Genomic DNA, 27,571 nt, shown 5'->3' on the forward strand with positions numbered 1-27,571 from the left:
GAAAAAAAAAAAAAAACCAGCCCCTCAAACAGCGCTCATAATACCAATCTTATGTATGTAGACGAAAACGGGGGGAGAGGGCAAGACGGACGGGCGAGGCACTATTTTTTTTTTTTAACCCAAAGCGCTTATTGAATTGCCATTACAGCTCCTGAGACTAATTGTGACTGTTGTGTGTCTCTCGGTGGCCTAGGGGGCTCTGGAGTGGCCCTGTATGCTCTTACCCGGTGGGGTTTTCAGACCGAGTGGCCCTGAAAGAGAAAAGGACCACCGTAGATCAATGGCAAACCTTTCACTCTTTCACGGGCCCCGGCTAATCCTTCTCATTTGTCTGCCATTTGTTGAGGCACATTCACGACTCGCTGAATTTAGGATTAGGCCTTGTTTTGTTACAAAAACAGCCCGACTTATAGCGCTGAAAGGGCCGACCAAAGAGCGGCTTGATGGGCCGGCGTGTACGCGAGATTGCCTTACATACACAGTACATGTGTGTCCGCACTAGCAAGTGTAACAAGTAGTAACGCTTTTATGGAAATGGGAGGTGGTCGGCATCCCTGGAAAATTTGGGTCGAGGAAGAGACGAATTTGAATAAGTGAACTCTGGTATAGGAGGGTGTGCACACTTATACAACCACATTATCTCAGTTGTTTATTTTTACTTCTATGTAAAATCTTTCATTTTTATAACAGTTATAGGTCTAGTATTAATATTTCATGATGTTATTATTTTTATATTATTATATGGATGGACGGACAGATGGGCAAATAGCAAATCTAACTTAAAATTGAACCGCTGTGGGGAGGTTGGACATGTTCCAGTATCCTGGTATGATTTTGATCTCAAAAGATCTCAACTTAAGCCTGGCAGTCCCACTGTCATTTCACACTCGTTTCAACAAGCAAACACACAAAGAGACACAAGAATCAGACTTGAAAGCGCACTTTCATAAAGCCCGAACAAATGGATTTATCACAGCCAAACACCTGCAGAGGAAATTTCACCGACTGCCGCAATCCTGTCTGAACCCGCGATCGGACGGTTCGCTATCGCCGAGCGGATTAGCCACGGCGTCTGAAGGCCTTAGACGGACTTGGCGAGTGTGCCACTTTTTCCCCCTGAAGCGCTGCCATGGTATGCCAAAGGAATGCGCGTGGCGCGGGTCAACGACACCCCGCGTCGGAGCATTCCCGGGATGCTTGCAGCCTCGCCAGACACTAGGGGGGCGAGGTGAGGACCGCTGTGTGAGTCGGAAGGAGATGAGAAGAAAAGGGGAGGCTTTGGAACAGGAAATACTATTAGAGAGCAAGATGTACGGTAAAGTAAAAATGATTGGCCTCGTTTGAACTTCAAGGGAGACACAGATTGGACACTAAAACCCACCTCTTGTCAAACTAAAATTATAGCAGCGCATTGGATGATGAGCCACATGCTGCTTCACCATGTCTAAAGGCATGTCTATTACACAGGGCGGAAATTCAACATATTATTTTGTATCGAGGTGATTCTTTTTTTTGTTTGGAGAGTTGATTAGATGCTTATAATTACTATGCTAATACTTGACAAAACAGCAACCTGAGTACATAAAATATTAAGAAGTATTGACAAGTATTTGCTATCTAGCCTTATTTTTAGGTACTGCTGTATATCAAATGAGAACAGATAAGAAGCTCAAATATTGCAAGATACGTTGTGAAACTCATATTGCACCCCAAAACGATCTCAAATTCATTCTTTCAAACTTTCAAGCCAGAAACAAGCTTACACAATTTGTGGCAAAACAGCGCCCTCTAACGGCGTGATATGAAAATGTCTTTTGAAAAAACGTTTCAGTCACTCTGTCGCCCTCTGCTGGGCATCACAATTACTTAACACTGCCTATCAAAATTATGACCATCACTCACGCCCCAAAACAGAAAATGTGAGGAGGTAATTCCTTGACAGAAAATAAAAGATCAAGATGAAAGTCTGCGCTTCAATTAGAACTCAATATTTCTAATTCAGATGCATTTTAGTGTATAAAGGCAGACGAACCAAAACTTCAACTACCCGTGGGCCAAATTGTGGCTCACTAATGTTACATGACGTATGTTTTGCAACAAACCGTTTGCTGCTGGGCCAGGATTGACCTCAGTGCCCTCGCAAGAGGAAATATGTTGAAAGGGAAACTTACTACAACTTAAAAACAACACCTCAGAAGTTGTACAATATTGAGATTGTTGCACCAATGTTTAGCAATCAAACTCATAATTAGGGTAATCCTGGCAATTAAAGATATTTATTTACAGTCAGGACGACGGCTGAATAGTATTTTAAACAAACACAAGCAAGGGATTAATCTTACTGTATTAAAATAAAAAAAATCAGATTCTACTTAAATATTTTGATTTATAGGTTAGGTATGAATGAACAGATATTTGATTTCTTTACTATAATTGTAAACTTACTAAACACTTGCAGTTTGTTCACTACAACTACAAAGTTCTACTTCATTACGATGTCGATTTTATTTTGATTCATTGTTCAGCCCTCGAAAGCCGTGCAATGTTTAATATTAGTATGAGAGCAACTGAGGTGACCTTGGGTCTCTTAATTGCAAAAATGGTGCAACCCGGCAGTTTGCAATTCTTTTGACTTTTCAAAACCTCCACCAGCATGTTGGCCAATACACTGAAGCAACAATTAGACCGCAACCCAGTTTGAGTGCACACAATAATAGGAACGAGACTCAGAGGCAAGATGTGCATTCGAGTAAGTACCATGGCCATCATACTGCTGCTCTTCTTCATTCTAAATGGTGAGCGACTTTGTCTTTTTGAAGCAAGCTTTGAAAGCTCTTTTAGAAAATAAATGATAAAAGGAGTGTTTTATGTTGTTGTTTTTTTTAGGAGCTGATGGTACTCACATTGTCGGAGGCAGAGACGCTCCGCCGCACTCGCGTCCGTACATGGCCTCGCTTCAATTTCAGGGTCAGCACATCTGTGGAGGCTCGCTGGTCAGAGAAGACTTTGTCCTCACCGCAGCACATTGCAGGATACGCCGGTAAGAAGTTACTAAAATGAGGTAACCCTGCTAAGAACCTTGATTTGATATCAAATCTGCATGAATGTTTGTTTTTGCAGTCGACTCACGGTGGTGCTGGGGGTCGACTCCCTGAGCGGGACGGAGTCCACCAAGCAGGTGTTCACCTCCATCAGAGACATCCCGCATCCTGACTACGATGGCCATGCAAACGACATCATGCTCCTGCAGGTGAGAACAGAGATGTGTTGAAATAACTTCTGATTTTTTTGGGCTTCAAAAAGTCAAAGAAAAAGACATGAATTATATTTCCCATTTGATGGGTATCAGCTCAACGCCAACGCCACACTAACGGAGGCGGTGCAGCTGATTGTTCCCAAAAAAACTCGCCTGGAACGACGCAACAGGTGCATCACGGCCGGCTGGGGGGACATCGGCGATAACAGCACCTTGCCCAACACTCTCCAGGAGGTCAACGTCACCGTCCTGCCGCAGCGCGCCTGTCGCAGACGATGGGGGGCGGTCCCCATCGTCAGGACCATGGTGTGCGGCATCGGGTCCCGCGTCTTTCAAGGGTTCTGTTCGGTAAGCTCTCAACAGCAGTGAACCACTACCATATCAAAGCCAACAACTAAGGCTATGTTTTTGGCCCAAGATGAATTCGATGTTAAATCCTCTGTAATCCTTTTTACACCTATACGTAAAGCTAAAATTAGTTTGAAAAATCACAGGATTTGCTTACCTCCATTGCTCTCTCTGTTTTTAATTGTGAATTTATTATTTCTAAAAATGTATTCAAGGACCTTAAAATAAGCGTCCCATATGCTACAAAGATACGATTAATGAAATGGCCTTTTTTATTTATTTTATTTTTTTTTAAATACATCAACTCCTATGTTTTTGTGACATGCTCAGGGTGATTCGGGTGGTCCGCTGATCTGCGACGGCGAGGCCGCGGGTGTGGTGTCATTTTCCGGACGACGATGCGGGAACCCTCGGACCCCCGACGTCTACACGCGCGTCTCGTCCTTTACCGACTGGATAGCCAATGTTTTGAACAGCACTTCGCCAAATCAACATCGACATCATCTTCGACAATTGCACATCAAGCAGTGACATCATCGAATACAGTTAGACGACTAATGTGTTGGTTCTGAGCTAATCAATGAATGATCGCTATGTCTTGATTGATTTTGCTGGGTGGTATTCATTAAGCATAATTCAAACTCGCCATTTTACGATTTGACTTTTTGCAACTTCCACAAGCACGTCGAGAGAAATCAAAATTCTAAATTACAAAATATTACCAATTTTTCCTACCTTTTTTCCTGCTTTGCACTGCAACACAGAAGCAACAACCGGTAATTTCAGACAAGCTTTTTAAGAATGTAATTTGGGGATAAAACAATATTAGATATGTATTGACTCCTTAAATTTTTTATCCCATTTATTAAATGTTGGAATGGAACATGATCAATAAATGCAGATGTGGATTATTTTATTCCGTGAATATTTCATTTGTAGATACGTAATGTGCGCCTGTCACTTACGGGAGCGCTACCCACGAATAAATCACATTAATCAAATTTTCTCTTATCAAAATGCAAAATACTGTACCTGCCAACTGGAGTGGAACTTTCCGGCCTCCATTTCCCAGCGTTCATTGCGCTCATGTCAATGTCTTCTCCAGCTGTTCGCAACCAAACGGCATGCTGGGAAACGAAGTATTTTTCTTCCATCTCCCGCATTTCACGCAGCTTTCGCGAGATTTCCTCGAGTCTGGTTCCGTGTGGGGGAACATTTTCTTCAGCAGAAGTCCCCAACCGATATGAAATCTGCGTACAGGTGAAGGCAGACGTTAGGCTCATTGGCGTCCGGGCAATCTGTGCTTTTCGGCTCTCTGTGCAACTTCTGAAAGGCGGATGTAGCTTCCAATCGCCCCCCCTCCCTTGCCTGCCTGGAACGTCTGCATTGAGGTGGCCGCTCGGACAAGCGAGGGAAACTGGTAATATGGCACGACAGACTCAAACTATGACCTTATACGTTGGATATTTGCCAGCACAGGTGTGTCGACGCCTTAGGTAGCCTTCGTCCCGTTACATTTGAAACGTACTTTTTTCCCGTTTGTACGACAGTGTCATTTTGCCAACAGTAGCTGTCGTTCGACACAACTGGCGTATCGAGCAAGGGCTTGTTAGTTCCAAACTGTTATTTAGCGGTGAGCTAACAGCTAGTTAGCCATGCCAGACGATGTGGCCCGTACACACGCACAAATACACACACGCCCACATACATGCACATAATCACTTCCATTGCGGGCGACGCAGTTTAGGCGACGTAAATACACAGGAAGTGGTGCCTCGGGACGCGATGCTATTGGCTGAGGGGAGCTGTCGATCTCCGCGCATTAGGATGACGTCAGTCGTTGGCGCAACTTGCCTCAGAATGTTTTTTGGGGGAAAAAAAGGGTGTGAGTGGGGGTAATATTTCAGAAAATGTTCCACATATTATGTTATATTCCCACTGTCACTAATATAACGTTATTTTTTTCCCTTTAGACTGTAACCATCGAATTTGTGGAGGCATGTCAAAGAAAAGAGGCAGGTATGGTCACACTGCAGCAATTTTTCCTCCAATGGTGATATTAAATACATAAAATAAATTATGGTGCAGCAATCAATCAAAGGTTTCTTTTAATATATTGCTACACATTACCCCAAGGGTGGCTAAATAAATTCCTTCCTCTCTGCAATTGGTAGCAATGCAGGAAAAGAGATGAAGTAATTCTCTACCCAGTAGTATTTCAACAAATACAACTTTCGGCAAGACACATCTTGGAGATGCTGCACGAGTGTCAAGGTCATCTAAGCGGCAGTTGCTTTTGTTTTGATTTTGAATGTGGAGGTGGGAATCTAGCGAGATACTACCAAAACCCTTTCTGCTTATTTAAAAATAAATCAATACATTTGAACGCTAAATGGCATGTCAGAGCCTCACCCTCCAAGTGCAATCATAACAAACTTCTACTTGGCAGGAAGCGAAGCAGCGGTGAGCTGAGCGACGCCGGAAGCCCCGACCCCAACTGTATCCTAGGTGTTCGCATTCAGCACAACTGGCGCGAGAAGGGCAACCAGAGCAAATGGAAGGGCACCGTGCTGGACAGACTCAGCGTCAATCCATCGCTCTTCATGGTCAAGTACGACGGCTTTGATTGCGTCTACGGCATCGAGCTGTTCAAGGACGAGCGCGTGTCCAACCTGCAGGTCCTCTCCGAAAGTGTCGGTACGTCTGGCCCCGAACATGCCTGACAATTCGTTTTTCATCCAAGCACATGTATCATAGTGAAAATGTGCATTTTTGTCTACAGTAAACAACCGGATCAAGATACCCCCGGGGGCCGAAGAGTTAGTAGGCAAAGCCGTGGAGCATCTTTTTGAAAAGGAGGATGGCGAGAAGAACGAGTGGCGAGGGATGGTGCTCTCCAGAGCACCGATCATGACTAATTGGTATTACATCACCTATGAAAAGGACCCGGTTCTTTATATGTACCAACTATGGGACGACTACGCCGACGGGGACCTTAGGATTCTGCCCGAAGCGGGTATGTAACTTTCTATCGGAAACTATGTCACGATGCACCATCTGACATGCATTCCATACCATTCCAAGTCTCATGCACTGTTTGCATGTCTACATTTCTACACTTCTTTTGGAACTCTGAATTATTTGTTGTCATTCTGTTATTTGTTTTAGTGGCAGTAATCAAGAGTAATTTGAAAGTGACTATTATCTAACAGTAGTCTTCCCTCGCCATATTTTGGTTAATTTTTTGCGGCTTAACTTCCATTATTTTTTTGATTGTGCATATTAAATTTGACATAGCATGTTTTTTTGGTAAAATGCATCCTGAATTTTTTTACACTGGCTCAGATTCACATTGCAAAAATTGAGTTCATGAAAGAAGAGCATATCCAAATCGTGTGCCTTCAAAAGCAGAGCTACTACAATCTAGATATGAGCATTGTGACCTCTAGTGGACAAAAATAATACCTCCAGCTCTCTTGCATTTTTTTTTTTTGGGGATCGGCCTAACAGTGAACGGCTTGTCTTGACCATGAGTACAGAAAAGAGTGACACGTACTTAAACATGCCTTCCCACTTGGACCGAAACTTATCTTCCCTTCTACTTTGTTCAGAAAACAAGCACCTGTTGCCCGCCGACAGGAAGCCCGGGGAAGAGACTGAGAGTCTGGTGGGCAAACAGGTGGAGTACGTGACTGACAAAGGTGTGAAGAGGACCGGCCTGGTCATCTACCAAGTCCCCGCCAAGCCCTCCGTCTACTACATTAAATATGACGATGACTTTCACATCCACGTCTATGACCTGGTTAAAACCACCTAAGAGAAGGTGAAAGAAAGAGACGCCCTCCCCGTCGTCCCCTCGCTCAGCCATTTCTTATTTAAAGCCATGGCAGAGTAGTCAAAGCTTTTCAGTTCATTTACGCCATTTATTCCTTTGTACGTTTGCACAGCACAACTGTAGCGTTCGCTCTACTCGTCGTCGCCGCAATTCCGAGTCTAATAGGCTATTTTTCTTGTTTGCTGACGCCGCGTTGGAATACAGCCCACTTCCACATTGGCATTACGTGGACAAACAGGGAGATAAATACATTGTGGAATTATTCTTCAAAGTCGGGACGAGTGGAATATCGCACAAGTGCTTATTACAACAAAAGATATTTAATGTTTCGTCGCTACTTGGCTATGTAATAAAGCGTTTTGTTTTCGCAGGGTATCTATTTGCTCCTTTAACCACGGCGCATTCTTTGTACCGCTCGGAAGGATGATTTTGCTTGCTTCCCAAATGACACTGCACCCCACAAGAAGCATCAAGTGCCTTCAGGCTCACTTTTTTTTTTTAAACAGCATACATATCTCAGAGCAATCACAGGTCAGGGAACCAAATACTAAAAACTAATACAACCTCAAATACTTATGATACTGTACACCAATTAGTTTTCAAAAATAATCTGTGGATAAAAAGGTTCCCTACCTGCGTCTTTGGAGATCATGTGTGAAGGCTTCTAATTGTGTTGCATTCAGGTGTCTTCTCGATAGGCAACCTGCAAATAAGCTTGCAGTCAAAGTGGGTCCTGGTGCTTGTTGTGTTTGCAGTATAAAAAAAAAAAAAAAATGCAGTATGAACATTTTTAAATACAACCTATAATCTCTGTTGATATTGTGGGGAGCACTTTATTGTACATTTACATGTTTAGGTTAGTCCCCGCCTGCCCGATCATGGTCTTCATTTACAGGCATGATGGTTAAAAAAAAAAAAAGAAAAAAAAGAAATTGAAGCTTCTTGCAGCACTTTCAGTATTTAATGTGTACAAGTTGTGTGCAATTGTTGTGACTATTTCAGCCAAACAATAAACAGGTAGCTCACACCAAATCGGGTTCTAGTTGTGTAATTTCTCAGTGTACTGTTTACCCATCTGATGGGAGTGCAGCGATGCCTGGAAACTCATTTTAGGATTTTGGATAGGTCTGATTCTTTTCAAGCACAAAAATGCAGATAATTGTGCAGTAGGGAGCGGTTGCAAAACCTGTTTTGATAATAATGTGAGACTCGCCTTATGAAACTTACCTTGGGAATTTTATCCATCATGTAAAGCGTACAGTTATGTAACAGGCACAATATTAGACATGACTTTCAAAGACATAAAAATATCCGTAATTAACAAGCTATATTTTGCAACTGTAGCCTACCCCAGCTGACAAGTTGGGCAAGATGTAGCCTTGGACCTGCTGACAGATGAAATATTAGGCATAAAATAAAAAATTGTGAAGGGGACAAAAATTGAGCAATTGGTTGTTTATTTTAAAAATTTTATATTCTAGCATTATGTACAATACCACAACCTACGTCTCTTAAATTGAACAACTTGATGTTTCTTCTATTGAACAAAGGTGGGGAACTTTTGTCCTATCAGCTGCCATTTTAGTCCTGCAAGTGGAAAACATGACAATTGAACAAATATTCATGATTATGCTCTGAGTGTAAGTGGACTTTTTGTTCAAAATAAAATATCTTATTTAGAATTGCATGGCTGTGTGCATGGTAGAATCTTCCCCACCCCTGCTCAACAGGCTGCAACTCTTTAGAACAAGTCCGACACGTGCAAACTTAGTGATAAAGACGCTTGGATGTGTTACTGTTCACTTGGTGAGGTCTTTAACATATTGCAAGCCCCGAGTGGAATATTCGCTTGCTTTTCTTGGCGCCTCCGACAGAGCTGAAATGGACGTTCTCACCCCTGCGATAGACAAACAAAGATTAGCATTTAACATATGTACATGTATATTGGACTCAACAAGAAACTAAAGAGTCAAAAGTCAGACTGTAGAAGTCCAACTTTTGAGGCATTGTGTCACATTAATGTATTTATTTTTGCCCACCTGAATTCCAAGCTTGGACCGGAGAGAATTCAACTTTGGGTACTGCTGGAAGTTGAGCCTGAAGAGACAGTCAGATAAATTATACTCCATTCAAATTAAATCTAATGATATTAAAGTTTATATGTCCATCTGGATTCTCAGGGTTTAAATTTGGTTGCCTTTTTTTATGGGTGTAAAAAAATCACTACGTCACTGCTGTAGGTACCGAACTTGCAAAACTAAATGTACCTGCAAGCCAAAATACTTCATCCACTCCTCCAAAGCGGGCGGTATGGCCGCTCGGGCCCGCCCCAAAGCTTCGGAGCCCTGCTCGCTGGTGCCCAGGAGCCCAGAATCAAAGGCGACGTAAAGAGCCCCTCCTGCAATGGTCACCTTCGTGGCCAGTCTGGAAAATTGAGATGGAGCACAAACGTCATATTTAATTTAGCTAATAGTTATGGAGCACTAAGTCAATGTTTCTTACTTGTTATTGCTAACGATAGATCTGCTCCCTAATGTAGGACGTTGAAGAAGAGTACGAAACAAACCATTGCCAGAATAAAGCAAGTGTGTTTAATAGTATCGGGGTATTAAAATGGACAGCTAACTACAGGAAGACAGCCATGGCTTCGCCTGTTTGAACTAGCTAGCTGTTAGCTTGTCTGGGTTGAGCCCACTTCTACGACGGTACCAAACCTCTGCGCACAAGAAGAGGAACACTTACTTGATGAGAGGGAAAATCTTCGCCGCCATGGTCCACAAAAGAACGCTTTCCTTTCAAACAGACCCCGATTCTTGGTTTCAGAAGGGCATCAAAAACAACCTGGACTGAAGGACACACTGTTGTTTGTCCAAAAATCGGTGTCAATAAAGTTTCCGAGCCAACACAGCGGTTTACGGCGGGTGTCGTAAAGCTGTCACTTTTCCGTTGTCCTTTGTAAACACGTTAAAAAAAATACTGATATTAAAATAATATTATTTTGATAGCAGTATTTTTTAATTTATACTTTTATTTTCCTTTAATATTATGAAACAAACTATAGAACACATACGTTCGTTTAATAATTAATGAAATGACAAACGATTTTTTTCTTTCTTCTCACAATATGCACTAAAGGACGTTGCATATTTTGAGAATAATACATAAGTGATTCGTTACACGATTAAAATGTCAAAAGAGAACGCGATTTGTGTGGGCATTATTGCATACGTCAGTGGGCGTGGCCCTCCCTGACATTCCTTCGCCTGATCGATTTCCGCTCCGTATCCCAGCACAATATTCCCACTAGACATGCAAAATAAATACAATAAAATACACATCGATTGATTTTAGTGTTCGATTAGTTGTATCCACCAATGGCAACGTAAAAAAAAAAAAAAAAACACTCAGTCCCACCTCAACTGAAGTGAACAAACAAGTGTTGACATGCACATACATGTGTTATGTCAGAACACTTATTGACAAAAAAGACAAAAACAGAAAGTCACTTCAAGTTTGATCACTACGGCATATTCAAGTTGAATTCCTTAACGTATTTTAGAAATAAGGGCAAAGTTGAAAATAATATTCAATTCTTATCTGCACACAACACACCCCTTTTTGCACATGCCAAGAAGGGAGGGCTCATATAAAAACTGCCCCAGATATTCCTTTCACTTCCCATGCACGACAATTTAGTCAGCTGGGTGTTTATACTTATTGATTTATTTAAATTATAGTTTACAACATGAAAACGTTGACCAAAGTCCTTCTGGCAAGTGTTACTGTGGCTCTGATCGCCATCAAGTGGAACGCGCCCACGTTCAATCCAGGTAAGTTACGTCTCTTCCGCACACTTAAAAACATAGTAATAAAGCAATGTTTTTACTCAAATAAAACGTCGATGTGATTGATACAATGTCATTATCTATACAGTATAGTTTTAGATATAAAACTCTACATTTTCTACTTACAGTGGAATTTTGATTTGGTGCTATTTATGGAAAAAAAAACATCTTAAAGTCGTACTGTATTTGCAACTTTTTGTGGTTCTAACGTCAATGTTACAAGACAAAGCTAGAAATTGGGTGCAATAGTGGATGTCGTAAACAGTAATGCAATGCTCTCTCTTGTTGTGTTAATGCAAATAAATCTGATCGTTAATGGTAAAAAAAAGTATTATAGTAATTTCATACAGCCTTATTAATTTTTTTAAAAAGAATAATGTATATTACACAAGTAACATTTTTACACTCATCACTTGATTAGACATGTTCTGAAAGTCACTGTACACTTACACAAGTGCACAGTAATATTTTGAACACGCTCTAATATACTATAATTACCAACAGACAGTTTTACCGTGACTCACTCACCTCAGTACAGCTGCCAAGTTGCTTGTCGACACATTGTTTTGTTCGGTACTTCATTTGATAATTACCTGCCATAAAATTAAAAAGGAAAAAAATGTGAAATATAACTGGGTGCAATAATATATGTGGGGGGGGGGGGGGGGGGGGGGGCAAAGTCACAATTCACCAATCACTGGCACCAATTAAGAATCAAAGAAGCCCATTCACGAGAAATGACTATTATTTCACTATATTATTTTATATAGTGTACATTTAAATACAGTATTGCATACTAATGTAATATGGTGGTTCCACCCCCTCCAGCACCAATTATTGTACATCCATTTCCTGTGAATTCTGGGTAAAGGGAAGCCACATAGTAATTGTATACACTCTGTGTTTGGCAAACAAGTTTCTCTGTGTGTGACGTCAGCACAACTTTAACATTTCCCCCTGCGGAAGGGTTTGTGACGAGAGGTATAAATTTAGTGTGTAATCGCACATTATTCGACATGCTTGTGACTCCGACCGAGCAGGATTTATTTAAAATGTGGCTTTGCGAGCATTGAAATGAAACTGTAGGATTTTTCATCGGGAGCATGGAAGGTCCCACAAAATTAGATTTAGTGGTAGTTCCAGACCTCATGAAAATATAGCAAGACAAATCTAACTAGTCACTGTGCGAATTCGACTAAAGGTCATTTAATTAGTAAATGTGAACAAGAAACTAGGGTGTGTGAACAAAGTGTTTTTCTCTATAAGGGACTGGCACTAAATTAATTTTAAAAATGGCAGCAGTCGAGAATAAAGCAGTGTCCTCGCACTTTGCTTGGACTCACCTCTCCTTGGGGTCAAATATCTCATCTAGCATTGAACTTTAACCTACAACTAAAGCTCAACTTGAATTAGTCTGTTTTGTCACTTTGAGATTACTACGATAAATGGAGCGATGAACACTCACTTTGAGATTAGTACGATAAATGGAGAGGTGAACACTCACGCAGCACTTGCTGTTGACATGTTATGATAACGTCGTCAATGTCACATGAATCTTGTTATCAGTGTTTCCTTTCGGTATCCAAATCAAACATGAGTCCATCAGTGGCCAAAATGTTACATCATAGTCATTTACAAGTGCTTAACCGTCATGACTTTTTCAACGTCATAGTGCAAAGAAGAAAAAAACAACTTCATTTGGTTGCGGACCTCTTATAGTTATTTAAAATTTGGGTTAAAAACATACTTGCTCTGTTGCTAACCAAAACAGCAGCAAATATATAAACCGCTTCTCGGTTCTCATTCAAAAAAAAAAAAAAAATCTTATGAGAGATGTCATTCCTAAATGTGGACTGCACTGATGATCATACTTCTTGAAATGTTCTTTTTTGTTTTTGCTATTATTTGAGAATCTCTCCGAGGTGCCAGGGTCTTGGTGACCGGGGCGAGCACTGGTATTGGCGAACAAATGGCCTATCACTACGCCAGGTTCGGCGCCCAGATCGTCATCACCGCAAGGAGGGAAAACGTCTTACAGCAGGTTAGTAAAAGGGTCGGCGACGAGTTCCGCATTGGTCAACAGTTGTGGTGTGGCCACTAGGTGGCGGAAAAGTGTCTGAGCATGGGAGCGCAGAAGGCCCTGTACATATCAGCGGACATGAGCAGTGACACTGACCCGGAGAGGGTGGTCGATTTTGCTCTAGAGCATCTCGGAGGTCTGGACTACCTGGTTCTCAACCACATTGGCTCAAGCCCCTTCAGCATGTGGGAGGGGGACGTGGAGCACCTCAGGTGGCTGATGAAGGTAAACTATCCGAAAGAAAGCTATGATTTCACTTCAGAGATGCTAATAGAGCAAATTGTGATATCGCTGTGTATAATTCCAAAAGGTCAACTTCTTCAGTTACGCTCAGATGGCCTGGAAAGCTCTCCCCTCCCTCGAGCAAAGCAAAGGCTCACTCGTAGTTGTTTCGTCGCTTTTAGGTTGGTTCACAACACTCTGACTCCATTTGACTTGGAATCATTTTAATCGAGGTGATTGTTGATACCCCCAACAGGTAAAATAACAATTCCCTTCGTGGCTCCTTACGTGTCAACCAAGTTCGCCTTGAACGGTTTCTTTGCGACTCTCGTTCACGAGCTGGCCATGAAGAGCAGCAACGTATCGATCTCCACCTGCACGCTGGGCCTCATTGACACAGACTCAGCCATGGAGAAAGTCAAGTAAGTCTACAGAGCGAGTGCATTATTGCGCAACTCTGGAGCTCATCCAACTGTGTTTGCAGTTCAGGTCAAACCGGCTTCATTTTTCAAAAGAAATTGTAAATACTGAGAAAAGAAGCATCTGTGTTTGATGGCAGTGATTCTTTGTGTCCAAGGGACATCAGTCACGTACCCGCCTACCCAGCCAGTGAAGCGGCGTTGAACATCATCAAGACAGGAGCCACCAGACAGCGGGAGCTTTTCTACCCTTGGTTCACCTACATCGTGACTCTTTTTAGAGATTTCTTACCTGGGGCCAGGGACTACCTGATACAGCTGTCCTACACGTTATGAACAAATATTTACATGTGACATTACTTCCAATGATTTTTTCAAAGTGATATTTTAAGATGCATTCTTATGCTTTACTGTTTTAGTGTAATGTCATGTATTCAACATTCCGTGCTACTGTACAAAAAAAAAATGAGCTGGCTTCTTCTTGTTCCACATTCAGCGCACATCAAAATAGTAGCAGTTTGTTCTTCAATCCGAGACAAATAATCCGAATTGGGGGCATGCTGCCTGAGGGAAAGAGGTTGTAAAGGAGAAGAAGGTGCTTCTTGTTAGTAACTACAAAGTTTGAAGATGTTCATTGGATTATACTTGCTTTTCATCTCGTAATTAGCTGCAACTTTGACAGAGTCATGCATGTTACGTATGTGGCTCACTCAGATAAATGTCGTATTCCGGTCCAGATTTACTTCAGCAAGATTTAGAATTGTGATTATTGATTATTCCAAGAATATTTCATGTTGCTTTTCACAATGAATTGAAGCACTGATAAAACTTAAACTGATCTTATTTTGAAAGTGAAAGAAAATTACAAAATGAAATACAGTAGAAACAAACAACAACAAAAAGTGTGAGTCGGGGTACGCCCTAAACTAGTCGCCAGGCAACCACAGGGCACGTATAAATTATTCAAACTCAGATAAACACGATAGGCAAGTTAGAGCAGTATACAATATTCCTGTAATAACCAGAAAACCTGCTAAAAATGTGTGCAGGTTAAAAGACTGCCATGAAATAAAATATATTTGATTAATTTAAATTTAAAAATCGGAGTCGTAGTCAAGAACCGGGCTTTGTAGTACCATGTACATCCACATGAGGGCAATAGTAACCAAGGTAGTGAAGGATTCCTCTACTATCAGCAGATCTGAATTTTCCTCAATTTCAGGCATTCTCGGTCACACACACGGACACACACACAAAATGTTGATAGAATAAATAGAAACAAATTTATTTGACCTTATTTGTCCTAATTTGAATTATTATAAAACCTCCCTAATTGTATGAGTTCTGCCCTCCACAATTTCCTGCTTCTCCATCCCTGAATCGTTCAAATCAAATCTCTGCTCTGCTTTATTTTGTCATTCCAAGCTGGCCACGGTAGTGATTGCAGACTTCCAACCGAGCGAGGCTTTCTCACCGGGTTTCCTTTTGTGTCTTTGTTCATTCCTTCCAAAGGCACCACGGGCATCCTGTGAAGCTGTTGGCTCAATCCGTCCTGGTGGTCTTTGCTTTATTGTCCTACATCCTCGAGGTTGTACCCTGCTGATGGAGAGAGACCCCCATCTATCAGATAGTACTGTATGCCCGACAGTGAGTTGTCATTGCCGAAAAACAGAGAAGGGCATGTTTAGATATTGTGTCCATTTTTATCCTGCAACAAAAGCCATGAGCTTTTCTACCGCAATATTCCCGAAGATATGACTGATGTGGAGGAGTTATCAAATACATGTTCTCTTTGTCCTTATCTTGACACGCTTTATGATTTGAGAGGATTGTGGAGATGGCATAATCCCTCTTTAGATGCTGGGGGAAAAAAAAAAAAAAATTCTCCTTCTCTGTCGCAAATATGAGGAGGGGGCGGGGGGTTAAGAGAGCAGACATGGCCTCGGAGAACAGCCAGAAACACCTGCAACAGATTAGTGTCCCTAATGCAAGGTAATAAATCCTCTCGCCCTTCCCCATCTCGTTCTTTTTGCAGATTGATCGGGACGGGACACGGAAATATGTTGGAATTGGCGTGTAGGGTGCTCATATTTACTCTCTGCTGTAAATAGAGCTTGACTTGCTGCATGGATTTCTGTCCTACGTGAGCGTCAAAATCTTTTTTTATGATCGCTCCCCACAGGCGTCGCTGAAGCTGGCTGGCCTTGTTACTGTCAGTGTTGGGCAAGTTACTTCCAAAATGTAACATCGTATATTACTACAAGTTTCCATGGCGCTTAGCTTGTTCAGGGTCGCGGGGAAGTTGAGCCTAGCTGACTCCGCAAAAAAAGAAAAAAAAAACAGTCGCAAGTCGACACTAGAATAGAGACAGGCAAATGTTTTTATGATGTTATCCTTTCGTGACAAGGGGAGATTTCCTTGGAAGATGAAATAAACAATTCAAAAGAAAACAATAATACATTTGAAAGTTAGCGCAGCCCGATTGTAGAAGGAGATGGACAAGGGACAGTCTCTGATTTTTAATTTTATATTTCAACCGGCAAACGATTGCTGGTGCAGCACAAATGTCCCGTTTCAGGCCATAAATATCATCTCCCATCCACGGTCATGATACTGCGCAACTCCAGCAATCACGTGGCAGCTTCAATTTATGATTATTTCTTGTGCTGCTTCTTTGAGCGCGAAGGACACCGGGTCCATATAATCCTCCATGCAGGGGTCAACCATCACGATTTTATTTCAGCGGAAGACGACATTCAGGCAATATAGTGCTTGCTTGAGATGTGAGTTGAACAAAAAAGGCTTTTGGACAAAATACATTTAAAAATCATTCGGCGCTAATGCGACTAATAGGCACTGTCATCGATTTTAAACCTAACCAAGCGTATGAATTATTAAAGTCTAATATCCATTCATCGGTTCTTCAAGCCCAATCCGGCCATTGATCTACACCATTGTGCGCGGTGATTAATTTGGAAAAGAATGTTAATCTTCCTGAATAACGAGCTTGTGACCTCTGAAAAGTTTTCACAAAACATTGAGCTATGATAACAAAGGGCGAGAGTGAGCAAGAGGGATAGGCGGGAATCGGGGGCGGGGGGGGGCATGTCGGAAACCTGTGAAAGGGAGCGTCAGCGTGAAGAAAAAGTGTGGGTGTGAAGAGGTGGCCGAGGTGGCCCCTGACCTCTTTCCCCGAGGTCCATTCAGAGCGGCACAATGGTTGACACCTGTGTCTTTTCACCAGCGCCGCTATTATTATTTACATCGGTTGCTCGCGGTGGGGTGGGAGGGGAGGGGGTGCAGAACGAGGCCGGCGATGGCAGCCTCGTGGCAACTCCACCACCGTCATCCCGACTGCCATCCCGAGTTCTATTCAACGTGATCGCTCTTTATGTTTTTGCTTTGCAATGGTGCTGGTAGGCAGAGTCACCCCAAACATGGGCGGGAGGCTGAATTCTTCTTTTTCCTTTTTTTGTTTCATTTGAGGGTGGGGTGGGGGGGGAGTCCAATTAACAAAGGATAAGAAGTGAACCGTAAACACCCTCAACAAGGCCCAACAAACCCGCAAGAACTCTCTCACTTGCTCTCTTACTCTCTCGCTCCTCGACCCCCCCCCTCGCTCACTCTCTTCCACTTCGCTCACAAAAGGACGGCTCAGAGCTTACAAAGTGCCAATTAACACTGAATGTTTGGCCCTCGCGCCTCCCTCTCTGAACTGCTGACAGCTCTGGTGTTTGGGTTAATACTAAAGGCCTGCAAAGAATTATAATTCTCCTCCTTGCCCCATCCCCCTCCCTCCTCGCCCCTCTCCTATCCTTTTATTTGCTTTCCAATGGGGTGGTTTTACAGTTCAATGAACAGTCAAAGGGTGATATAAAATGACTTTCCAAAGAATTTCATTTGGGGATAAGAGGGGCTGTGTAGCATCAGGGCAACAAGGGGCAGGGCTGGCAAAAAAGTGTGTGTGTGGGGTGGAGGGGGACCCCAGTGAGAAAACGAGAAAAGATCCTTATCATATGCCATAATCATTCATGCTTATATATGCTGATAAAAAAAATATATATTCTAAATGGCATCATTCTTCTGAGTCGCAATGTCCCGTATTCACATGCACTCCCAGCTACTGGATGGTCCCATCCGGGATGAAGATAGCAGCTCGAGTCATTCATCACTTACGAGACCGACGGCTCGGCTATGCTTGTTTTTCTCCCGCCAATAAATCAGCCGCCCGAATAAAAGGGCGGCCAATGAGATGAGGTGAGAGGGTTAAACTGGGAGAGAAACAAAGCCCGCTGGACGTTTTAAGGGAGCTTCTGCCGCCACTCAATTGCCATCCCAATTTGCAATTTATGTCCTCTCGGGAACGGATCTAGACTCTCGTCTTTCTTCGCTCGCCGATGAGTCGCCACCACGTTAAACTGGGTTATTCTAAGGGATGCATCAATCCAGCATGGCTAGAATGTGATAGAAGGAAAACAATGGATAACTGCTACTATTTAAAGGGCAAGTTCGTCATTTGTGAGATAGGTTGACTGTCGGTTGTATTAGCTTAGCTTAGCGTTAGGGCTTGAAATAGCTCATACTAGCCACAAAATTACTGTTATTTGCCATTACGCTAAGCTAACATTATACCCGCGTATTATGTCAGAGAAACTGCTAAACAATGTGGTTTTACTAAAGTTCCACCTGTGATGATGAAGCCGCTGTTGGTAGCTTAGCTTAGCTCTTGCTGTGAATAAACTTCCATCTTGAAAGAACACTATCTGACAAGTCATGCTTTTTCAATTACTTATTCTCCAATTTTTTACATAAGATATCAATGTCAAACCTGATGCTAGTAGCAATGTGGTATGACGAATGATAAATAGCCTGTATTTAAGACAGCGTAATTCAATCTTTGGGGATATGGCCGCTGTCTGTTAGCTCTTAGCGGTGGGGTCAAAAACAGCTAAAATGTCATCCTAGATTGACTTTAGTTTTGATAAAACATCAGAAGAAATGTGAAGAAAATCCTACAAATAGTCTTAATGTTAGATTTGTTGGATTTTTCATATGGCCTCTCTTGACTTCAACAAAAGAGCCGCAACGCTAGCGGTGCTATGGCACCGAGCCAGACTGGCTTTATTTACATTGAAGCGAGGGGAGCTGACATGACCTGACACGGTTCACAGTTCCACCAGTAAAGCCCGATTGGGCCGGTCCAACAACCTCAACCTTGAGACCTTGGGGTCAAAACGATCTGCGGCGTTTCACAGATGAAGGTGACTGCAGAGACATGTGACTGCGGTCTTTGCTTTAAATCCACAGCTCTGGGATTGACTTAAGATAAGAGGAGCCACAAAATGAGAACTTATACCTCAGGGTCATGAGATGGAGAATTCAAACAAGAGTAAAGGAGGAATCCAATTTCTGTAATGCTTGACACTTGATCAAGTTACACACTATGTGCAGTTTATCTGAAGATTTATTCCGAAACAGGTGCTCCCCTTGCGGAGGGAGCGGGCACCAAAGCCTCGCTTGTCTATATAATCTGATCCACATTCAGACAATAAGTTCTCAGCTAAGCCAACTCAAGGTCAATGACGGGGCCGTGTCAAAAGAGGGTCATGAGAAAATCCGAATGAAGGTAGCGGCCTTCTTTGGACTCCAAAGAAGAAGTCTCTTGTGAAACAATTTCCTATTTTCTTCAAGATTCCTTCTACTACAGTGGGACCTCTGTGAGGCCTGGCAGGACACAGCGGACCCGGACGGATCTGAAACAGGCTGCGGATTTTTGGACTGCTGTGCACCAAGTTTGGAGCTGTGACTGTAACTCACCCCCCCCTAACTCCCTCCCTCCCACCCCCGACTGTGGGTTGGGACGATGCAGGACACAGGGGTGAATGGCGGGTCAGCCGTGGAAAAACGTCCTTTAATGTCCGTGTCATAGAATGAGGGATGGACGGAAGAGTGGGACAGAGAAAGAGATGGATGAGAAGGATCAGAAGGGTGGGAGGATAGGGGTGGGATAATTAACATCATGATAAAGGAGGTTTTTGGCCCCTTTCACGCTGCGTCTTAAAGCCGTCTTTTTCTTATGTGCAAATTTTTTGGTAACTTCCAAGGGACAACCAGAAGAATCCGACCGGGTAAACTTCCAACACTCACTATTAATCTTATTACTCACCATGAATCTGTTCCAGTCTCCCTAAACAAAAGTTATTATGTGTTATGAAAATACAAAACACATCACTCTATGATACTTTATAAAACAAAGATACAGTAATGGAATAATCAAATGGAATGTAAAGAACTTTTGGTACTTCAGCTCAATGGACATTGACACTGTCCATAATGTGGCTGCTTTGTTGGGTGGAAATTCATAAAAGATGCTTCGGACTTGAGAAAATCTGATGATAGGTGGACAGGTGGATGTGTCCAGTTTTGCTGTCTGATTTATTAACAATTCCATATGTTTTCTGAGACACACTTTAAAGCTCAGCCAAAAGCGTCGCCTCAGTATTTCTATCAAACGACGCTTCAAAAGCACGCCATCCAGTACGTATGCCGCCAAATTCGAAAAGTCATCATCTTATGAAAATCACTTCTGACATTTGCAAAAAAAAAAAAAATCCAGAGAAGGGCAACAAGAAGGGAGGATACAGTACCTAGGATACGTAAAAGAGATCCCGGTTATCAACCGAGAAGATTTCTTCCAGCTTTAAGTTGTCAAAGTTCTTTGCTAGGAGTGATTGATGAGTGCACGGTAATTGTCCATTGTGAGGAGATGTCAGAGCGATGGAGGGAGCGCTTCACCTCGCAGCGAGAGTAAAAGCCGGTGAATGGAAGCGATTACGTGTAATATTCTCCATCTGGGAGCCATTGGCCCCGCAAGACAACTTTCAAAGAGGAGGAGAAAGGGAGAGCGGCAACACTAATTTGCACAAGATTTACAAATCTCCTGATCTCAAAAAGTTGGTGGCCATCTTGTTCTAGTCCCTCAAATTAATCATTCGTGAGATGAATAAACAGCAAACAACATTGCGAGGATTCAACTAAAACGATAACTGCTGTGTTGAGATATTGCCACAACAAGGCTGATTGCACAAAATCTATCAATCCCAAAAAGTTGTAACATCCCCCCGTGGCGCTTCTGTTGGATTTTGTCGATTTGTCTCGGGCGGTCGTCTGAACGCAGGCCACCCAATAAATGATCAGCAGTGTGTAGAGTAGCAGCCAGGTCAGAAGTGATCAAATCGTGCTGAGCGAGTGTTATCTGGTCCCAATTACATTCAATCATGGGCAATTTGGCAAAGCGAGTTTGAGAGAGGCAACGCTAGGGTGAGCGCAAGAGGCCAAGATGAGTTGAGGTGGTCCCCCGCTAACATTTCCAGCACAAAGGATAGAGATCGAAATAGTAATTGACATTTTTTCCGGAACATTTTTCGACACATTAATCAATAATTGAAATAATCCTTAGTTACAGCCCTAATAATGAAAATCTGTGAGACCACAAAAAGTAGACTGCAATACATATGAATAAGCCTATTATTATAAGTCAGTCAGTGACTTTAAAGCTACTAAGGCCTCTGAATAATTAATGGTAGCTAATGTTTGCCAATGTGATGATAAGTTGGGAGAACTTTCAAAGCTGATCAGGCTCAAACAAAGGCTGGTCATTGTATACCAAAGGAGCTGACCAGACTATATTTCCCCGCCTATTGAATGCTGATAGAGAGAGAAGAGATAACCGCTAAGGGCATGACAAAAAGGATTTCTCTCTGTAAAGATTTGTCAAGTGGTTCCCCTTTCCCCTGATTGGCCTGAAAAAACCTGACCCTCCAGTGTCTTCCACCCCCACCACTGCGCCCACCCCCCTTTCTGCCAGGCCCCCCTTTGCCCTTGTGGCCCTCCGCCACCCCCCTGCCTTCCCCCCTTTCTCTCGCTTGCTGTGACCCATCTTGCACCTCCCGAAGCCCACAACAGACGCTTGGTGTGTGAAGAAGGTCAAGAGTTCAGGCTCGGCTGAGGCTCCAAACCTCTCAGTGCATAGAGGAGGCCTGCCCCGTGGGTTTATAATTATCTGCCGTTGGCATACGGTGCAGGTTCAAGCGCAGTGCAAGCGCTGGCACCAGTGTGGGGAGATGCGCTTGGCTAAACACTTGCTGATTAGTTGTCCCTAATTGTCACTTTCGTCTTCCCGTTACCTTTCGTTCCAACTGTCTGCCACCTTCCACCTCAGTGCTTTCAACATCTTTTCCATAAAACTTTGTGGAAAGCCGTAGCAAGAGAGGTCATGACGATACAATGGCCGAGCTCAAGTCATTTATCAAATTGAGTGTACCAAAGTGAGCTAATCTAACAATGCCATTGTTTGAGCGGCTTTAAAGGTCACTCAAGTAAAAATGGAGCTTTTCGTGAAAATGTGCTATCCACCACTGAGGTCCAATCTAACTGTAGACGTCTAGAAAGACAAGAAAAACATGCTAATGTTAGCATAACACGTCCGTTCCAGATCTGGGTCATGCTTTGTTATGAGCTCCTATCTCCACCTTGCAACAATTCGCTCAAATCAAATGCGTCTCCTGACCTGACATTGGCAGCACATCTGCGATGAGATAAAACTGTACATGAAAATGTTTTTCACAGAGTAATAAATAAGCAATTTTGTTTTATAACGTGCAAGAGACAAACGTTGAGGAATAACTTGGGTCTCTGAAGGATCACGAGAGCTTCTCTGTGACACCAGATGGAAGAAATATGCTGTGAAAAGCTTTCAAGCGAACAGACAGAGAGGGGGAGACCTGAACTTATATAGATGTCTTTCACAGATGTCCGTCTGGGCCACAAGCACTATCATGGGAAAACCAGGTGCTTGGAATGGACTACGTTCTTGCTTTGGCGTGTTTTCTTCATACAAACTCCGATTCGCCTTTTTGTCTCTATCCCCGAACGCATCCCGAAACCAATCCCTAACACTGAACTTAATCCTCTCCCTAACTGCTTCGGATTTTCCCAGCAAGCCAGCTGGCTCCACTGAAAGCTTCTTGTGGACTTTCCATCACGTAGGAACATTGGCAGGGACAGACGGCTGTTTTAAATGATGTGAGATAAAACCATTTCTCAATGCCTTCTGAGATCTCCGTGTGCCATTTGTCTCTCACACTGGACATCTCATCATGACTGCTCGTGAAAGCACATCTCCAGAACTCCAGACCGACCCTGCAATGGTGCGACACCCAAAGAGTGGGGGAGAACGAGAGCAACAGCAGCCAGGCAGATGTGAGGCCTGGATGTCTGCCAAACAGCGCCCCACCATCCCAGAGTGGAGCCTTCATCTCAGTGAGAGAGGAAGAGGAGGGAGGTGAGGAGAACAGAGCACATGGAAAAGAGGGGGACAGGGATAGACCCTTTTATCAAGGCAAATAACATCCTCCAAATCTCCGTGGCAACTTTATAACGTGAATGCACGTACACATCAGCAGCACCAGCTAAAAAAAAAAATTGGATTGAACAGAGAACACTCTCAATAGCTCATTATTCTCAAACGTTTCGGTGGAAAGTAGAATTAGTCCTTTGAGTCTTCCAATAAAGTCTATATTTAACTCTTACACAGGTGGTTGAAATAAAAACTCACATTCGCCTCTTTTGTTGCCGAGGGGAAGAAATTCCCATTTTTTGCCAATTTCCAACTCCTGCGAGGGATGAGACACGGTCTTTTGACAGGTGTTTGTTTGAATATCAAACAGAGCCGGGGAGGCCTGCAGATGGCGGGCAGATTGCATTCCAAACAGCAGCAATGTGGAGGGAAAGCCAGTCTTTCTTCCTCTCTGATCCTCCAGGGGGGGTGGAAGAATGGGTGAAGAAATCTTTGCAATCATCTTCATCACTCATTTCAAAACGCCATCCATCCACAATGGACTTTGCAGTTTTACTTCGAGAGATATCAGTGCATATAAAAACAAGGTAGTCCAGAAGAACCAAAGTATAGCGAGTAAGCTAGCTCGGCCAGTGCTTTCTTTTTTGTAGCTCCAAACATTCCAAAGTTGAAGACTGCCTGTACTTGAAGTTAGCCCAAAGTACAGATGTTGGCAGGGAAATCAAGTCGACTCAGCAATATTATTTGTTAACACCCGCTTTGAGTCCTGTTAGCCATGTTACAGACAGGGAGAGAATATTCCAGTTTGCCATGTGTCAGCAGATTACTTCCAAGACAGAATATGGTGGAGACATCCAAAGACAAATGGGAAAGTTCAATGACATTAAGTGATATCAAGTGACATCAGATCTTTTACAAGTGAGTATCAATGGCGGTGTGAAAGGAACAGATGGAGCTCCAACTTTGTCGAGACGGTGACGCTTCCATGTCAATTCCTCCTTTCCAGGAAGATTCTTGCTCTTCAAAGATCTGACTGTTCGATTTATGTCACTGGGATCTCGTATCAAAGCTTTCCCGAACAGACACGATCCTTGCCAACCTGGATCCAAGCAAAAAGTCTTTGTTTCACCATCAAAACAAAGAGCAGACTGTTAACCCTGAATATCTCATCCCTGTCGTTTTTGTTTCTTTTACCAGTTGAGTGGACCGGCCATGGTTAGTTGGCTCAAAGACCGATTTGCTGAAGAAATAAAAAGGAGAGTGGGAGGAAGGTATGAATAGCTGGCAAGGTGTACGGCTGGTGAGTCAACACTGAAGCCTGCCAAAAAAAGGTCCAAGTGCTCCGAGGCGAGTGCAGAGGAAAGTTTGTTTGTCTTCCACTCAAAGACCTTTAGAAATCGTACTTCTTTGTCGTACGTACTCCCGAGTGTCGATATCGCAAATGTTTAAAAGAAGAGCAGGAATGAAAGCTTGTTTGGAGCTTTGAAAAAAAAACTGAGGAGTATTTGGACTGCACATGGTCACGTTGCTTGCTCAGACCTTTCCTGAGGACTGCGGCCAACATCAACAAGAACCAGGCCACTGCTCACAGTTTCTACCTTACATATACATCACCTGTTTGGAGCTGGTTATATAACTTTTTGCGAGAACAAGCGGACAAACTAAATGTTGTTCCTTTACTTTTGCACTTTTTTGCCTGGTCTGTGTCACCGTTCGCTTCTAGTGTGGTTCTGAATCCAGAATGAATAGTTTGACTTTAGCTCCTTTTCATGCTAATCTTTTTTTGTCGATATTTTTTGAAGAAGGCAATTCAAGCCCAAGAGGTCCCCGCAACGTTTACCAGATGTGCTTGGTTCCGACGCCAAGTCTCCTTTCAGCAGTTTGTGCTTTCCTTACCCCGAGGGTGGCAGAGCAGAAGCGTGCGTAATGCTTCAATGTTTCATGCAACAGGTAGCCTCCATTTCCGAATTCACCCCCGCCGTTTGGTAGAAAAGAACCCGTTTGCAGATCCCTCACTGTGAGACAGAGAATGTGGTGACCCCCAAAGTGCTATTGTGAACATCCTTTCGACTAACAATGACTCCGACCCACACTGAGGTTGAGACGTTGGGCTATTGTCTTAACCCAAATACAAAATATTTAATTCCGGGGGAAAGGTGAATGCTCGTTTAAATGTTAGCCATTTGGGGACTTGGGAGTGTGGTCAAGATGAATCGAGGTTCTCAAAATTCCTCCTCCTCTTTACATGCACTCCAGAAACCACATGACATGGGTAATTGCAAAAAGACATTAAAAAAAAGCCACATGCTAATGTGGCCTGACGTGATGACAACAGAACTTGACCACATACTGTAGCCAAGTGAAGCAAGCGGTTTCTTACACGCATCGGCTGAGGGTGCAAAGTCAGTTTTTGGCCAAATTAGGTGGTCGTTTGTGGAGTCCCGCCTTGACTGTAAGCTCACTTCAGAGTTGTTTACAAAAAAAAGTTTGAGGTGGGGGAATTTTTTATTCATTGTGACATTTCCTCTTTGGGATTTTTGCTTTGACACCAGAATTGTCGCGATTGGCAACTATGAGGGATTGGCTGCGGGGTCAGCAGCAGTGTCAATGCATTGACACATCTAGAGATCAAAATATTCTATTTTTATGGTAATTTTGTCCACATGCAAATTAAAGTGTTTGCATTTATGTGGCACTGTGGAATGTCGCAAAACAGGCTTTGTGCATATTTTTAAATATTAAGAGCCAAGAATGCTACAAAATGATTGACACCTTGTCGGTCACACCTTGTGTCTCTGATTGGTTGTTTTTCAACGGGCCTGGTGGTTTCTTGACAATCAAAATAGAATATTGACATGACAATTTTTTGCGAACTCCCTGTTTGATAGGACAAGTGTCCTGCATCCGAAATCGGCTTTTCTGATGAATGCACCGAGAGGAGCAGTTGACCCTTAGCGACTTCCGTTGCAGACACTTTTAATGGTGAAATAGCGGCCGGGCCGATTAAGAAGTAACCATTTTTGTAATTATGATAATGTCAATTGTGCTTGTCAAGGATGAAAAATTTCAGGGACAGTAAAATACACCTAACAAGATTGTTCTCCGTGGTAAACACGGAGCTTTTAAAAGTGTAATTAGGCCTTTAATGTCAAACACATGGCTCGCAACCCGTTCGTGAGCCCGACTTCCCTTCTCCCGATGACCCCCCCCCCCCTTCGCTCAGTCAGACGCACTTTTCACATAGCTGGAAATCTAACCACACAAATAGGAAGCACGCTCAGGAAAGTCCAACTAAGCAATTGAGGGACAAATTGTCATTTTCCTGTGCTCAAAATAGAAACACATGAAATGCGAAAATCATTAAAAAAAAATCTTGCACTGCTGACAACGTGCATCCACCAAGGGCGGTTTTAGAAAATTTGCTCCGACACAAACAACACCTCACTCCCGGACCACTCAGCAATCCGCACAACATCTCTTTCTCTTTTTCCTTCCTTCTTTCCCACAACGGCATCCTCTCTGTCCACCCACCTAAAGCATTTAAGAATTCCCCCTAGAGAGACAGATACAGTAATTGGTCACAGATTTTTGTTGGCAGGACACAAAGGGCTCTCCTATTCACCCCTGTGCAGCTGTCTACTTCCCATCGCCCCATCTCTGCACCCCACTTGCTCCGTCCGTCCCCACCGACACCCCAACCACCACCAGCGGAGTTAACGCCGGGACGTTCCCACTGCCCAAAACACACGGCCCCCTTTCACTGGTGCAATAAAGACATCGGGATACATGCCTGTGGTGACCCTGACCCAGAGCCTCCGTACGCCCCAAGGCCTCGTTGACATCTTGGAGACCTTTGAATCCTTTCATAAGTTCTCTCTGATATACGCCCATTCACCAATTAGGGATCATCCGCTAGCTTCAGTTGAAGCACCTGTAGTGAGGTGCTTATCTAGAAAACATTGTATTGAAATAATTTTTTTAAAAAACTACAATGAGGCTTCACTTGCTCTGGATTCAAACTGGTTTGGGTCAGTTCAAGAACGACGGCCGTTTTTATTTTTACAAGGCTGGAAGAATGTTTAATTAGATTGCCTCAACTGGTACACTCCAATAAGTTTTACTTTTAAAGCTGATTGTAAAAGCCTACATTTTTCCACCTTTTTGTGACTTTTGATGTTCTGCATGAAAGGAATCATCGCAGAAGATTC

The 27,571-nt window shown here is 43.0% G+C and overlaps 5 protein-coding genes and 1 long non-coding RNA gene across 12 annotated transcripts in view; 3 read left to right on the forward strand and 3 right to left on the reverse strand.

The window, feature by feature from the left end:
* polrmt (polymerase (RNA) mitochondrial (DNA directed)) overlaps positions 1-5,324 on the reverse strand; it is a 46,550-nt gene extending 41,226 nt beyond the window's left edge. For 2 of the 4 annotated variants that reach the window (XR_015862180.1, XM_088394448.1), the window contains exons 1-3: positions 4,637-5,324; positions 3,130-3,244; positions 2,904-3,051 (exon numbers count right to left, since the gene is read on the reverse strand). Coding sequence is in view for 2 of the 4 variants with exons in the window: in XM_088394448.1 (XP_088250574.1) it covers positions 2,904-2,947 (44 nt within the window). In the remaining 2 variants the exon portion in view is untranslated. Of the gene's footprint in view, positions 1-2,903; positions 3,052-3,129; positions 3,260-3,761; positions 4,348-4,636 lie in introns of those variants that run through there. The other 2 variants (XM_088394449.1, XM_088394452.1) reach the window with 2 other exon arrangements.
* LOC148388560 (serine protease 57-like) lies at positions 2,722-4,520 on the forward strand. The gene is made up of 5 exons (XM_088394461.1): positions 2,722-2,795; positions 2,887-3,040; positions 3,121-3,250; positions 3,350-3,604; positions 3,935-4,520. The coding sequence occupies exons 1-5, from the start codon at positions 2,738-2,740 to the stop codon at positions 4,133-4,135; spliced, it is 798 nt and encodes a 265-aa protein (XP_088250587.1). The 5' UTR covers positions 2,722-2,737; the 3' UTR covers positions 4,136-4,520.
* On the forward strand, positions 4,676-8,471 carry LOC148388561 (spindlin-1-like). The gene is made up of 5 exons (XM_088394457.1): positions 4,676-5,024; positions 5,578-5,623; positions 6,054-6,301; positions 6,387-6,620; positions 7,216-8,471. The coding sequence occupies exons 1-5, from the start codon at positions 4,691-4,693 to the stop codon at positions 7,419-7,421; spliced, it is 1,068 nt and encodes a 355-aa protein (XP_088250583.1). The 5' UTR covers positions 4,676-4,690; the 3' UTR covers positions 7,422-8,471.
* Positions 8,472-8,879: 408 nt separating this feature from the next.
* micos13 (mitochondrial contact site and cristae organizing system subunit 13) lies at positions 8,880-10,346 on the reverse strand. The gene is made up of 4 exons (XM_088394463.1): positions 10,182-10,346; positions 9,707-9,863; positions 9,479-9,536; positions 8,880-9,336 (listed from the first exon to the last, which is right to left on the reverse strand). Exons 1-4 carry the CDS (start codon positions 10,208-10,210, stop codon positions 9,239-9,241), a joined length of 342 nt encoding a protein of 113 aa, XP_088250589.1. The 5' UTR covers positions 10,211-10,346; the 3' UTR covers positions 8,880-9,238.
* Positions 10,347-10,432: 86 nt separating this feature from the next.
* The window catches only part of LOC148388563 (uncharacterized), a 37,198-nt gene continuing 20,059 nt past the window's right edge, over positions 10,433-27,571 (reverse strand). Inside the window, exons 11-12 of one of the 4 annotated variants that reach the window (XR_015862182.1) lie at positions 11,813-11,877; positions 10,433-11,292 (exon numbers count right to left, since the gene is read on the reverse strand). This is a non-coding gene — a long non-coding RNA (uncharacterized LOC148388563). Of the gene's footprint in view, positions 11,293-11,653; positions 11,878-14,921; positions 15,605-27,571 lie in introns of those variants that run through there. The other 3 variants (XR_015862183.1, XR_015862181.1, XR_015862184.1) reach the window with 3 other exon arrangements.
* On the forward strand, positions 11,088-15,297 carry hsd11b1la (hydroxysteroid (11-beta) dehydrogenase 1-like a). The gene is made up of 6 exons (XM_088394460.1): positions 11,088-11,269; positions 13,195-13,325; positions 13,386-13,589; positions 13,675-13,768; positions 13,843-14,008; positions 14,164-15,297. The coding sequence occupies exons 1-6, from the start codon at positions 11,185-11,187 to the stop codon at positions 14,339-14,341; spliced, it is 858 nt and encodes a 285-aa protein (XP_088250586.1). The 5' UTR covers positions 11,088-11,184; the 3' UTR covers positions 14,342-15,297.

The sequence above is a fragment of the Syngnathus floridae genome, chromosome 13 (genome assembly GCF_059516105.1).
Source record: "Syngnathus floridae isolate MCC-2025c chromosome 13, RoL_Sflo_1.0, whole genome shotgun sequence".
Taxonomy (NCBI): Eukaryota; Metazoa; Chordata; class Actinopteri; order Syngnathiformes; family Syngnathidae; genus Syngnathus; species Syngnathus floridae.